The 15,570-nt window shown below is 35.3% G+C and overlaps 1 protein-coding gene across 5 annotated transcripts in view; it reads right to left on the reverse strand.

Moving 5' to 3' along the window:
- Nucleotides 1–800: 800 nt before the first annotated feature.
- Nucleotides 801–15,570, reverse strand: part of KTN1 (kinectin 1) — a 101,474-nt gene continuing 86,704 nt past the window's right edge. For 3 of the 5 annotated variants that reach the window (XM_045810566.2, XM_045810563.2, XM_045810564.2), the window contains 10 exons: nucleotides 13,373–13,453; nucleotides 12,507–12,596; nucleotides 12,285–12,377; nucleotides 11,272–11,343; nucleotides 10,949–11,032; nucleotides 10,709–10,792; nucleotides 8,257–8,340; nucleotides 6,476–6,568; nucleotides 5,472–5,592; nucleotides 801–1,279 (listed from right to left, as the gene is read on the reverse strand). In XM_045810566.2, coding sequence (XP_045666522.2) covers nucleotides 1,275–1,279; nucleotides 5,472–5,592; nucleotides 6,476–6,568; nucleotides 8,257–8,340; nucleotides 10,709–10,792; nucleotides 10,949–11,032; nucleotides 11,272–11,343; nucleotides 12,285–12,377; nucleotides 12,507–12,596; nucleotides 13,373–13,453 — 807 coding nt within the window. In that variant the 3' untranslated portion in view covers nucleotides 801–1,274. The remainder of the gene's footprint in view (nucleotides 1,280–5,471; nucleotides 5,593–6,475; nucleotides 6,569–8,256; nucleotides 8,341–10,708; nucleotides 10,793–10,948; nucleotides 11,033–11,271; nucleotides 11,344–12,284; nucleotides 12,378–12,506; nucleotides 12,597–13,372; nucleotides 13,454–15,570) is intronic. The other 2 variants (XM_045810567.2, XM_045810565.2) reach the window with 1 other exon arrangement.

Genomic DNA, 15,570 nt, shown 5'->3' on the forward strand with positions numbered 1-15,570 from the left:
AATACCTGAGCACAAATAAGTGTCAGGCACTTGCTCAGGGCTGGGGAAAAAGCAAAGAACAGAAGAGAGGATTCCTGCCCTCGTGGAACTACTTTCTGGTGGGAGGAAGAGGTGTGACCAAGTATATACTGGAGGCTATAAATATTTTAACAAAAATAGGTAGGTGGATAGGGAGGCAGGGGGGATACTGGAGTCAAGAAAGACCTGATGAGAAAGGTGACATTCAAACAGATTTCAAAATGGTGAAGAAGCCAGCCAAGGCTGATATCCAAGACAAGAGAGTTTTAAGTGGAATCGTTACTGAAATAGCAAGGAGACTACAGTATGGCCTAACAGGCCCTTTCATACTCAGTGGCATAAAACAGCTTTCAGTGGTCAGTTAGCATCTGCAGGGTTCAGCGCTTGCATCAAATTTTTTAATTAATTGAAATATTCTTCAACAAAAAACAACATGTGCAAACTGTGTAACACAGTGCCTGACAAGAAGGACACTAAAAAGTCACCTATTATTGGTTAATAATAGTACATATAAAAGCAGAGCTCTTCCAACTGAAGCTGGAGTAGTGAGTTGAAAAGCTAAATTCTTGCCTCGTCCTTTCTGTAGCGCACAGCACTGTTCGACCCAGTTCACACCACACGGAGCCACTCAGAAGACCCAGAACTCTCCTTACAGAAGTTGTATGAGTAACAATACGTACCTTACCTTGTCCAAGCGTTGCAATTAATAACTGTGTTCTAAATTATGTTGATCTGTACTGCTAATGAGATCTGTTAAAGCGCAATGAAAATTAGAGCAAGTCTGAATAATAAGCATCCCTTTATTTGCTGACGCCATTACAAAAAACGGATTACATTAGCAACAAAAAAGTGTTTTCTTGAAGTCAGAGGCAGTTACTCCCCTAAGTGTTAAGTAAAACAGTGTACATCAGTATTAAAATGTTAAATTTTACATTGTCTTTACCACTTTGATCTTCTGAACAATTTTATTGAGCAAAATAAGATAAAAGATTACATGTTTATTTTATCTTCAGGAATGTAAAGGTCTAATTATTCAAACAGTTTTTATTATAAAACTAAACTCTGAAGGTGTCTACAGAGTTGGCTTTTTTTTTTTCTCTCTTTAAATCAGTAGTCTAACAAGGATTAGAAAAGACAAAACTCTGTTCAGTGTTTCTGACAAAGTAGAAAGGGTGAAAACATAAATAAGGCTTTAATTTGGCAAAATATAATACAATGCCTTCTGTTATCCTTGAATGAACAGTTTCCCAGTTACTTCACTCTGTAAAAAATCAGAAAGAAAGAAATTCATTTTAAAACAAGAAACAAAAGGCAATCCGAAGACACTTGTCAAACACCAAAAATACATATTCTATTTGATCTCGTACGGTTCTTTCAACTAGGATCAAAGCAATTATACTAATTGTAATCAAAAATGAGAGAGAAATCACAGGATTCAGAAGCTTTTGAGGTGGATTTAAAAATATGAGTGAAAACCTCAGGACCAAACAGAATAATGTGGGGATTTGAAAATACTATTAGGAAATTTAAGAGAACACTGGAAATCCAGTTTTATTAGTTCTACTCAAGAAAATATAAAGCTAATAAGGTGACGAGCACTGAAATTTACAACTCTCCCCCATGAATAAAGTTTCAGACAGAAATTTTCTGAGGTCATGCGAAGCTTTCCAAGTCAGGTAAAATGACTGTAAGAAATTAAACTTCAAAAGTCATTACAGAGACTAAAAAGACTTAACCAAAATGCAACATATAAATTCTGACTGGATCCTGGTTTGGGAAAAACAGCTAACAAGGTATTTGTGGTGTAACTGGGGAACGTGAACATGGATTTAATAATGGATAATTGTATGTAATTGCTGGTTTTGTTCGGATGTGAGAGTGGTACTAGGGATTTATAAGAGAATGCTTTTGTTCTTCAGAGGTGCATACCCAAGTGCTTAGGATAAAATGTCACCTCTGAAAGTGACTTTCCAACAGTCTGACATTAACCAAATACGTATATACATGGAAAGAGATGAAGCATGTGAAGCATGTGTGAGTGTTGCACTATTCTTTCAACTTTTATGTGAACTTTTTCAAAATAAAAAGTTGAGGGGAAAAGAATGAGAAGGTGAAAAGCAAAGTTATCACTGGCTATCACGTTCGCTAATTAAAAACAAGATTAACAGTGGATCAGAAAGTCTACACAGCCCAATGGTATGGGACACTATTAAGTGCTATGTAAACACACCACAGAAAATGAAAACCTGAGCTATGTGATAGCCAATGTAAAGTGTAGAAATAAAAGCTAGTTTTTATCTGGAACACTAATCCTTATACTTCAACACCACTATAAAAGAACATCTTTCTTTCAGAAACAAGAGACGACTACATCATAAAAAAATTTGTCACATGGAATAGGGAGAGCACATACATACAAAACACACACACACACACAAACCTTCACCTCAATTTTTTCTGGATAACATTTAGAGCCTCTCCAACTCACTACTGACAAAATACCAACTTCAGGAAAAAGTCAGAATTGACAACACAAACTCTAAGAGGCTGGCAACAAAGGATTAGACAGAATGAGAAGGAAAAAAAGCAGCAACAAAAAGAGGTCAGGGCACATAATGCCTGAATTAGAGAAGAAAAATACTGACTAAGAGCGTAGGTACTGGGCAGAGACCACCTCAATTTAAATCCCAGCTCACCCAGTTACTAGTTGCATGACCTTGGGCAAATTATAGAACTTCTGTGGGTCTGTTGTAAAGGGGGAATAAAAATAATAATAATAATAATAATAACAACAACAACAACAACACCACCTACCTACCCACTGCCTTGGGTTGTTGCGAAGATTAAGCAAATGACCACAAGTCAGAAGCCTGCTCAGGCTTAGAAGGGTACTCATGAAGTGACTGCTGGTAAAATTAACCTCCTCCCTCCACAGGATTCCATAAACTGGTTCCAAGGTAAGAGAACCTGAGTGTTATGGTCTGAATGTTTGTGCCCACCCCCCAAATTCATATATTGAAATTCTAACCCCCCAATGTAATGGCATTTGGAAGTGGGGCCTTTGGAAAACTCCACCATCATGAATGGGATTAGTGTCCTTCTGAAAGAGACCTCAGAGAGCTCCCATGCCCCTTCTGTCATGCACGGACTGTCAGATATAAATGTTATTTAAGCCACCAGTCTATGGGATTTTTATTATAGCAGCCCAAACAGACTAAGATGCTGGAGTAATGAAATCTTCTGATATGGTCAGACATACAGTTTGAACACTTAGAAGACAAGCAAATATTAAACATAAGGAAAAATAGGTATCTGGGAACAAAAAAACCACACTAAAAAGTACTAGTGTTGCTAGTCCAAAGCTTAAAAAAAAAAAAAGTATCTTAATTCATACAAAGGAAGGGAAGGGATGACAATCTTCTTTTTGGGGGGATGGGGGATAGGAGATAGATAGGAAGACTTCCAAAAGAAAAGAAAGGTTAAGGTCTTAGAAATTAAGGATGTAAGATCAATACACATACCCATACAGCTCACAGAAATGCTGTGTATATTAGGATTTAGAAAAAAACCCTAAATTACTGCATTTCATCCCATTTTTGCCTTCTAAAAACGGTGCTTCCCTTATCGAATATGTAGAGCATTAAACGATTCATATGTACTTGTGGTATATACTAAAAAGAAGTTTTCCAACATCAGATATTAACCTATTACTTACATTTCAATGATTAAACAAGCTGTATTTCCAATTTAATCATCAGGTAGTAGTGGTTTTTTGGTTTTCTCATCCAACATAGGGACTAGTTTTAATAACGTTCACAATAGGGGCACCTGGTTGACTAGGCTGAATGTCAGACTCTTGATTTCGGCTCAGATTGTGATCTCAGGGTTGTGAGATGGAGCCCTGCGTTGGGTTCCGCGCTGAGCTCCTGCTTAAGATTCTTGCTCTCCCTCTCCCTCTGTCCCTTCCCACCCCCGCTCCCACAAAAGGAAATAAATAAGTCACTAGTTCACAAGAGGGAGAATATACCGAGCAAAAACGATGGCTGAAGTTAAAAATTGGGTAATAAACATTTAAAGGGCACAAGGAAGGCTGTGCGAACCAAGGAATCTGCAGGGAGGGGGTTCTCACTGCCAATGCCAGTAGAGCCTACAGAAGAGAGTTCTCGCGTGCCTAGTAGACCCCGATCTTCATACAACCCACTCTATCCATTCTATTCCTCACATTGCACTGCTGGTGCTCAACCACCTTTTCACCTGCCAAATTTGGAGGAGGATGTGCAGGGAAGAGAATAAGGTTGAAGACATGGGGAAAAGTTACCAGCGAAGCAGGAAGCAGATTATTTTCTAATTTGGATATGGGAGGTAATGTGACAGAAGTTTAACTACAGGCAATGGAGAGGTCAGCTTACCAAGGATAAAAGATTAAGGTGTAATTATTTTTGCTGACAGGTTAAAAGAATGAGTTGGGTTTGTCTACAAAATCTTGTGGAGGTAACTGACCTGAAATAGCATTTTAAAGGAGAGTTTATGTTAAGGCAGACCAGAAGACAATCATTCTATTAAAGTGAGATAGAATGCCCCTATAACCAAAATGGTGATCCACCCAACTTTTCCAGGACACCTAACCTATTTGGAGGGCAGTAAAATTTCATAATATGGTTTGGTTAATGATAGGTTTATCTATCTTCAATTAAGACTCTAACTTCAGGGATGCCTGGGTGGCTCAGTTGGTTAAGCGTCTGCCTTCAACTCAGGTCATGATCTCATGTCCTGGGATCAAGCCCCTCATTGGGCTTCCCTGCTCATCAGGGAGTCTGATTCTCCTTCTGCTCCTCCCCCAACTCATGCTCTCTCACTTACTTTCTCACTTTCTCTCTTTCTCAAATAAATAAATTAATTAATAAGATCTTTAAAAAAAAAAAAAAACTCTCACTTCAGGAGTTAAAAAATGGGATTTGATTACCTTATAAGCAGACTTAAGTAAAAACTCAGTTTCCAATTTAAAGAAATTGTGCTGACTTGATTTTCAATTCAGCATCTTCTCCCATAAAAACATTATAGTCATTTTATTTTACCAAGTCATTGAAGGAAAAAAAAAATCACATAGATACTTTACCAGATCAGGATAAACTAAAGCAGCATCTGCCCATATTATGCAATGAACAAAACCTAGGTAAAAGTCATAAGAGAGTCTGTTTTATAAGAAGGTCAAAGGGGGCAAAAACAAAAGGTTTTCCCCCTCCAAGCTGCAAGACCAAAATATGAAAGAGATGGAAATAAAACTCCAAGAAAGCTAAAGCTGTCATCTGCAGGTGCTGAGAGAGATAAAGAAGGAATCCTTCCAGTAGGGCAGCAAGAACTCCTGTAGTCCTGGTAAACCTACACTACAAATACATTCACACACACTTTCTCAATTACCCATAAACAGACAACAGTACCTCAGTTACTCTTACCTAATACCTGGTAGTGTTCCTTCTCCTTTGTGAGCTGTTGGTTTACTGCCTGAAGCAAGTGCTGTAACTGTGTGACAGTCTGATTTAGACTTACAGACATCGTCTCCTTCTCAGAAGACTCCTAAAGAGAAGACGAAAGTGATGAAAAACTCCAAACATAAGGAAAAGGCATTTGCAACCCAAAACAGAAAATGTTTTACTGTTTTAAATCCAAACATGAAAAATCTTGAAAATGACATAAAAATTAACAAAAAGCACCTACAGAAACAGTGTTTGCTATCTAGTGATACAAACTAGGTTACACCAAAGAAAGCTATGTTCTGTCACTAGGCCAACAAAGGCAATAATCTAGACCCTGAACAATAGTTGTAAATCCATTTCTCCTTTCAGAAAAAAAATCTGCCAGATACCAAAGGAGAGCACATTCATATCAGTAAAAATAAGTTCACATATATTGAGCTCTAAGTGGTAGGCAGCACTGCTGTGTTACACACTATTCTAAGCATTTTATATAGTAACTCATTTACTCCCTTCAACAATCCTACAGGATTGGTACTATTATCACTGCCTCTCACAGATGGGGCAACCAAAGCACACAGAGGCTAAGGAAAGTTGTCCAAAGTCAGACAGGTACTAAGTAGCAGGGTCAGGATTCAAGCACAGGCAGTCTAACAAAGTACACATTCTTTTTTTTTTTTTTTTTTAAGACTTTATTTATTTATTATTAGAGAGAGAGAGAGTGAGAGAACAAGTGGGAGGAGAGGCAAATGGAGAAGCAGACTCCTCACTGAGCAGGGGTGAAAACAAACACTAATAAAAACAGTGCATTTCAGAGATAAGAGATCGGGAAGAAAAGACAACCTTCAGTAAGAATGCAACATAACTGATGGAAGTACATTACAAAGGCATTTTTTAAAATCAGAGACAGATCTCACACATTTTTATTCTTCATATACTTTCCAAGGTAATTAGCCTAGAGATTTGGGGTAAAAGAAAATGCATACCATTTCTGGGGAAACATCACTATTCTCAATAACAGTAGTGTCTCCAGCAGCTTTTACTATTTTTGACTGGATAAGATCCAGCGACTGTTGAGCCTGTAAGGAAAGCAATATGGTAGCCTCTAAATACAACAATGAAGTATTATAAGAAAAAAAAATGAGTGATTTTCTTACATATTTTGTACAAGATTAAAGCTCATCTCAAAATACAATGGACAGGCAATATATTTGGTTTTTTTCTCCAAAATGAAAACAGTTTCCTCCCAGACCAGATTATAAAAACATATGCTGTTTTAGTAAGTTCACACAATAGAGAAAATGTATAAAGAAATTAAAAGAAGAAATAACCACAGTTGATATTTAGGTTAACATTTGTCTAGCTCAAGCATCAGCCAAATCTGGCCATAGCCTGTTTCTGTACAGTGCACAAGCTAAGAGTGGTTTTTACATTTTTAAAGGGTTGTGTTAAACACACACACAAAGAAGGGTATGTGAGAGAAACCATATATGCCCCACAAATCCTAAATAGTGGCTTTGCTCTGACCCTCTTGTTTAGATCCCTCTTGTATACATAAATGTGCTAACAGAAAATTTGGGCAGAAAATTTCATACAAAGGGGCTTTTAACATACCTGCTATTTTACACCTGCTTGTTTTACAAAGTATTTTGTTAACTGTTTTTATCAGTAAATATTTATGTGGATTTCTAATCCAAGTGTTGCACAGTATTTGTGGTCTACATACATGGGGCAGTTCACCATCTTCCAACTGTTGCGTCAGCAATCATAAATAAGACAGCAAATACGTATCTTTGAGCACCTGTTTAATATCCTTAATATCTGAGAAACGACACTGCTAGGCTAAAACTGCATGGTTTATATTTTGATCAAGAGGTCAGAAATTAAAATCACCTATCAAAGATAAGTCAGATTGCTCATCCTTAACAATGTATCATGAATCTACATTTGAGCTCTGAAACAAACATCCTGAGTTCACATTTTATCTACTGGTAACAGTAACACCAAAATAATCTGAAGCAATTCTGGATTCCTACACTTATTTTTTCATCATGCTAAATGTACTCTTCATGGATTCCTAGGCTTTTACATAACAATTAGAAGCTATATCATACAAAACAAACAAAAATATTTCTTTCAACTTTTAAAAAAGTGACATATTTGTTTTGGTAATGACTCCCACAAATACAACCATAGCTCTAAAGCAGCTGTGATATAAGCATATGTGACCTGCACTATTAAAAATATCTAAAACCAGAATTACAAATAACTTGCTATCCTAATGTAGGGAGCAAGAAATGTAATCTTAAAAACTCCCTATTTATATATGAGATTAAGAAAGTTTATTTCCACAAAGAAATAAATGAAAGGAACAAATTTCTGAAACATCAGAGATCTATACAAAATTTGGATCTATAAAAATCAAAAGAAACATACTTTGTAAAACTACATAAGAAAATCCCAACAAAACAATATATGGATGTAACCAAATTTTTAAAAAAGAGTACCTTCAGTTACATTTAAAACTCAATCTATACTTTATAAAGCAATTACTTATATAAATGTGTTGAAATAAAGAAGCAAATTAACAATCGAAAAAAAGCCAAAAAGTTTAGTTCCAAAAAGGCAACTGTAGAACAAACAGCTTAAATCTCTAAACACATTTATATGTAAAAAAAACTAAATCCAGAATTAGCAGTATGTTTCCTTAAGAATCAAGCCACAACATAGCATGATGATGGCATCTTCAAGACAAGCGATGTCTTACCTTATGCAAGTCACCAGCTACCTTCTGTCTTTCACTTTGTTCAGTTCTAAGCTTTGTGAGTGTTTCATTTAACTGTGTCTTTAACTGTAAAAATAAAGGAACACTACAATTAACTTAATCTGCATCCTTCTTTGATTGCGCTGAGACCTCTCCAAGAATGAATGAGAAAGAATGGGATGGCTAACAGTTACTATGCACAGTGGATTAGCCAGTATGCCGCACCAGATGTATAGAAAAGCTAAGCAGTGCAGGTCCCCATCTGGAAAGCTAAATGTAAGAAAAGCTACAGAAACAAACTAGGGTTCAGAGTAGAAAACTGTAAACGTAAAAATAAAACCACCACATTCCAGTAATGTGCCTTTTAAAAGTATTACTAGTCACTATCCATAAAGTTCTTCATTCATATTTAAATTAAATTAAAAGGCAAGTAGCCAGAAATTTTACTGATTAGTTTTTTAAGGCCTTCTGACCTATACAGTTAAAGTCAATTGTGTAATATTTTAAAAGACATTGAATGGAAGATTACAAATCCAGTAAAATGAAAACTTCAAAAATTTAAACGTTGATCATCCTTTAAAACATCACTAAAGAGCACACAGGCCTAATTATACAATAAGCGATGTCTTAAGATACACTTCTCAAGAACCACTTTGTCCAAACAGTCGTAAAGTTCTATAAACTCTAGTGCCAATATATAATACCTCTTCTCATGTTAAATGCTCCAATTAAATATGAATGAGGAAAATGGACTACACTGACAACAAATAACTTTCTTATTAAACTCATCAAGTTAATTGATTTTTGCCTCACACCGATAGGCATAACATCCCAAACAGTTTCTAGAGATCCAAAAGGGAGACATATAAGATACTAACCTTTTGAACTGAAGAAAGAATTAGTAAGGGACATTCCATTTGGAAATTTTATTTGGGGAACTCTATCTAAATACCCAAATGCTTCAGTTTCTGCTCTTTCACTTAACTATATAGTACATCAGAGAATTATTCCTTTGGTTCCCAAACATACAATGTACGTATAAGTAAACAAAATTATTTTATCTTAAAATGTGGCAACAGTCATCCTGAGCAAACAGAAGGACTAAAATAAAGATTACGAATTCAAGGCAAAAATAAGAAACAAGAACCATTTAAAATGGCCCCTTAACGTAGAGAGGCAAAAATACAAAGAGAACATTAGGCTGAACTCAACCATAATCCTATGGGTTTGATGCTACTGTTGGAGTGAGCTACCAAGCATCAAAGTTAAAAGTAAAATCTCCAACAACTGTAGTTAAAAATGATTTTTTAAAAACACATTATAGAGTAAGGCTTATGGCTTATAGCTATGGCATAATCACAGTCCTGATCTGTGCAATATATGGCAAGCGTATGTATAAAACTAGTCACACGCAGCAGTGGGAATGATTCAATTAAATAAAATGAAGATAAAACTAAAACCAAAATTTTATCTCAAAAATAAAGAGGGTGGGCTCTATGTGTACTTTTCAAAGAGCCCTACCTTGAAAACTCATTCCCATAAATCACTGCCATAACACGGAAGACCAACCACAAATGAGTGAGTTAAGAAGTTTTCTTTGATACACACAGCAGAAGAAAGTTCCAGAACAGGGAGGGTTAACTTGGGATAAGGAGAAAACGAACTATAATCTTCCTAGTTTATTCAGATACTTTCAATTTAGTCATGTGTTATAACAATTTCTCGGTCACAGGAAGACAAAATGATTGTTTGAAACATACAACGAGATAGTCATATTTATCTACCAGCTAAGCTTGCCAGAATCAGTGTGAATTTACAGAAAATCTAAGAATGGGAGAATACAGGGTACTCTATGTCATTAGAAAGCATTAGCTACCTTAGTCATCTTTAAGTCTACAGTTTTAGAATTACCATGTTCTAAATGTTATGTTGATGATAAAGAATTTCACAAGCTTTTTGTTATTTATAATCTATAGAAAGACCAGTTAAAATAAGAAGCTGGAATGAATTATTGCCCTTGAATGAAGAATACATATCTTCAACCTTCAATAATCTCCTTCCAGGTGAGAAAACAAGAGGTCCAGTTAACTATAACTCTAAGAACAGACAATCTTCACAATTCAGCCAATCTTTACCTATTTATTTCACTTCTTTATTCACTGAAAATAATGCTGCCCAAAGAATTAGGTTTTATAAAACATGAATTTTTTTCTGGAAAAGAGTTGCAAGCCAAACATGCCATTGTTAGGAGCTAAGAAAAGAAGGATCGTCTTAGGAGTCAAGAAAAGAAAGATCATCTTAAGAGTCATCAGAATACGAAGATTATCTTAAACTTACAAAAATGCCAAGCTAAAGATGTTATTAGCAAGGAGAAAAAGTTTGGATGGTTTCTCCACATGTCAACACAAGTGTTTTCAGAGCCTACTTGATACCCAGTGGAGAACAAGCTTCTTACCAAATTTAGCTCTTCATTCTGTCTTACTGCTTCAGAATATGAATCATCAAGTTTTTTCTGCAATTCAGTCAACAGATCTTTCAGCTGCAATGAAGTTTAGAGTTTAAGATTGATCTTATGATAGCCCATGTTTTGTACGCTACTTGGAAGCTCTGCCACAAACAACTTACACTAAAATATTTTATCACTATTATAAACTTAATTTAAATTGAGAAGCAAGGTCAAAAAAATTCTAAGTACCTCTCTGACTTCTGTAACATAGGTAGATCGTTCAATTTCTGCCTTCTCTAGTTCCATTTCCAAATGCTCTCGTTCTCTTCTCAGCTAGCAATGCAACAAAGAAGAAGTTAACACATTTAAGAATTCCATTCATGATGCTCCCCCACAATGGAAAGTTATGACACTTACAAATATAACACAGTATCATCTCAAACACTACCCAAGATATTCTTAAAAGCATAACAACTGCATCATTAAAGAAATTTTAAAACACAGACCTTAAGACAACGCTTAATGCTAAAAATCAGTCCATAGGTTATAAGTCAAGCGATGAAATAACATACATTTTCAATATCTTTATTTTCTCTTCTTAATCGCTCTAGCTCTTGTTCTGAAGATGTGAATGACAACTGCATCTGAAATGTGAAACAATTATATGACCAAGTAAATCAAGGATATAGAGCTTCTATCTTGTAGAATTTTAATCAGACACTTCAGAGGTTTTGAAATGCATCTCATTTTAAAGCCATACTGAATTTTAAAAGACCTTGAAAATGAGAGCATGACATTTAACTTGATTTAAACTGTAGTCAAAACCTACCCCGTTGGCATGATACTATATTAAGGCCCAACTAGAAGTGCTTATTTTTTTTTCATAACAACCAACTAATAACTGGCTGTATTTAATCCCCAAATGCATTAAGACAGAATACCACCAGCAACCCTAAATTCTGCACAGGTTGGCCCAGGAAAACAAGTAATTTATTTTTATCGAAGTATAATTGGCTACCATATCCTGTTAGTTTCAGATGTACATCATAGTGATTCGATACTTTCATACATTACAAATGATCCCCACAGTAAGTCTAGTTACCACTTGTCGCCATACAAAGATGACTACCACACAGATGACACTCTTTAACATAGCCAAGTAAATGGGAGAAAAATTAGGAATGCACAAGAATATTCAGAACACATGAAGAGAAGGAATCATTAACTTTTTCTTGAATACTATATCATGGGTCACATATCAACATTGCAAAGCGTGTTATGAACCCCAAATTCTTTGCCTTATTTTATCACATAGTAGTTCTACAACTTCCAAAGCACTTTACATTCTAGATCACTACCTTTCAGTCGTACTCTAAACCACTGGTTCTCAAATTTGGGTGGGCATTAGAACCAGTTGTGGAACCTCTTTAAAACACAGACTGCTGTCCCCACAGAGTTTCAGATTCAGAAAAATCTCAGGTGAGGCCCAAGAATGAGCATTTCTAACAAGTTTCCAGGTTACTGATGCTGCTGATCCAGGGCCCACACTCTCTGAGAACTACTTGCTCTGTGCTTTTTTAGATACCTGTTTAATAGTCTTCTGTGATTCATCGACTTTAACTTTCCATTTATTTTCTTCTTGCTCCACACTTCTCTGTAGCTTCTGTAAAATTCCTTCCTATGGGCAAAAAGTAAAGTCGTTTTGAAAAATTCATGTTCTCATGATGAGATAAACTATTTAAGCCACTAAGGAAAAAGTTAATAATTTAAAAATAAACCAAAATGTAGATTAAAAATCATTTCCTACTGTTTCTGCTAGGACGGATTTATATTTTTCACACTCGAGCTGTAACAATGTGTGCATTTCATCAGCTTCTTTCAACTTGTGCTCTAGAACCTACAAAGAATGAAATAAAGAAAAATTCTCTAGTTTTACCAGTTTTGTGTGCTTCAAATTTGTTGCAGTATTTAATGGTATATTATGACAAATGGTTTCTGTTTGATACTGAGACACTACATTTCAAACTTTCTTAAGTAACAATCAAGTTCAATGACCTTTTTGGTCATTCAGTCTTTACTAATAAAAACTCCCTGAGCCTGATTACTACAAAATACATCACACAATTTATAATAAATAGGCTTATCACTCTTTAGCAGGATGGTAAAAATCAAAGCAGAACCACATGTGAAGTCAAGTCACAACACCTGTGCTACACACACATGGAAAAAGAGGATTTTATTCATGCCAGTTGAGATACAAAAAAATTTTCCAAATTTCAGCAAAGATAAAAACACATCTAGGTTCTGAACACTCTTAATGATGTATTTGGGGATACTTTAGCAAACCAGTCGGTTTCTACCTACCTACCTCAACTGATCTTTACTTTTTAAACCCAGGCTAAAAAGAGAGTAAGAGATAAATATACAGTTTTAGAAATGATTATGATACAGAGTTAAAGAAACAGCAAACATTAGCTTTGTATACTTATCAAATGCAATGGAGACTTGTAGCATTTCTATGAAAATTTATACAAAATGAATCACCTTCTTATACTTTCTCAAAAGGTCATTATTCTACTTATAATATATACTTTATCTTTCCAAGCTCATAAAGACGAATTGTGATTCTTCCACATCTGGTTACAACACAGATACTTCATTTCTTGAACTAACCTTAACCTCCTCTGAACCTGAAGTTTCAGCCACACATTCTTTTGCCTTCTTTTCAAATCCACGCAACCATTCACTATAACTCTGTAAAAAAGAAAAACAATTTCCAAAAATATCTAAATGAAATAGGTAAACATTTGAAACAAGCAAATTAGATGACTATGAAAAAAACCTATAGACTAAATGTATACTATTAAAATCCTACTTAGCTTCAAATACTGCAATTCAATAAAAGTTAAAAGTCAGCTGAAAAGCTGATTTAGTTGATTTAAGTCTGTTAACATTCCTCTAGGTCATATAGTTTAGATCTCTCCTATACTGGTTTGCTTAGCACAAAAGCAAAAGGAAACAGTAAAAAGATTTTACTTCATGTATAAAATTCACTTTATATCTACTGACTATATTAACTTAAGAATAAATTTAATTAACACTGTTTTATTATAAATTATTCCTTCACATTTTTAAAAACCTAAAAATGCTACACTTTAAGTAGCAGAGTCAATATATTTCTCAAATAAGAGACTACATGCAGAAATATTCAAGTTTTAACAAGTGGATGAACAAAAGCCAAATATCATCACCCAAGTCTTATGGTGATTTATAAATATTTATAGTGTCAATACTGCTTTTAAGAATGAGTCTGTTACACTAAGAATTTTTCATGCTGGTGATCTTACACAGTCTTTAAAGAATAGATATTGTAAATCACTAACTCAATACTGCCAAATAAATAAATCCCCCAAATTTATTTCCATTAAGTAACAAAATTAAAAGCAGGAATAAAGAAATAAAAACAGGTCATGGCCACAAAAGAAAAAATATGAAATAGATGAATGGCAATGTCTTTTTCTAGGCTTCATGTATGACCAGCACTAGAACTAACAATATATCCTTAAGCCTGTCCAGTATAAGTTGGCTCATCAGTTGAACCCATAGCAGTATTATCTATAGTGATCAAACCTGAATGTAACCCCAACAGTTACAAAGCTAACAAAAGAATTGTTGCTTCTTGTATAAGTTAAAAGTAGTCTGTGTGTGGATATAACCTGAGAGCAACAGCTAAACTTAGACTACACATAAAACAGGCTATTAAGTTTACTTATACCACACCTAGTACCCACAGAAAGAAGAGGCAAGAGCTCCTTGAAGATACAGCGGATTCCAAGTTTGGGGCAGAAAATGTAAACGATAAATCAGAAACATCTTGTCATACCACAAAGCAAAGAAGCTATGAGAGTTCAGCAGTGCTCTGTCAAAAAGGACTTGACAGCCAGCCTAAATACATTCCAGTGGACCAAAGAAAGACAAGCAGACATTCATAGACCTCATGACAGAAGTCCACAACACTGCCATAAAGAAGTCTTGCCCCACTCCATCCTACCTCTAAACTACTGAACGTGAATCTCATCAGGCATCTGATTACCAATTTACGGGATATAAAAAGGACAGAGAACACACTGACACCACAGGGATGCAGTTAGTTAAATCCAGATTGGGGAATTTCATATGAAACCACTAGGTTTAAAAAAAGGGGGGGGGGGCGTGGCACAGTTGGTTAAGCATCTGACTTGATTTTCAGCTCCGGTCATGATCTCTCGGTCATGAGATCGAGCATCACATCCGGCTTCACGGTGGGTATGGAGCCTGCTTAAATTCATTCTCTCCCTCTCCAAAAAAAACAAACCAAACCAAACCAAAATGGGGGGGGGGGAGTTGCTGACATATAGGAGGGGATCCATGGAATCAAAAGGATCTAAGAGACACCTTAAACCAATCATATATTGACCTTAGTTAGGTCCTGATTACAACAAACTACAGCAAGTGGTTGTTATTTCATTAAAACTGAAAATTTATGACAAATGGGAGAAATACACTGACAAAATGTATGAAATTAAGGATTTTTAATGTGACATTTAAAGGAATCCTTATCTTTTAGAAATACATACTAAAATAATTACAGATGAAATGCTCTGATGTTTGACTTCCTTCAAAATAATCTAGGAAGTACATGAAAGGAGGTAAAACAAGACTGTGTACTGATGTATGAGGTACATCAGGCTCACGATACTGTTCTCTCTACTTCTGAGTGTTCATGCAATTTTCCATTAAAATAAAATTTTAAAGAAAGACCTACAACACCATTTTAGGAAACTACATACACTTTCACCGGCTTTCTCTGCCCTCAAATATTCACTGTAATT

Source organism: Ursus americanus, chromosome 26 (assembly GCF_024610735.1).
Source record: "Ursus americanus isolate L20-20 chromosome 26, mUrsAme1.1.p, whole genome shotgun sequence".
NCBI classification, from domain to species: Eukaryota; Metazoa; Chordata; class Mammalia; order Carnivora; family Ursidae; genus Ursus; species Ursus americanus.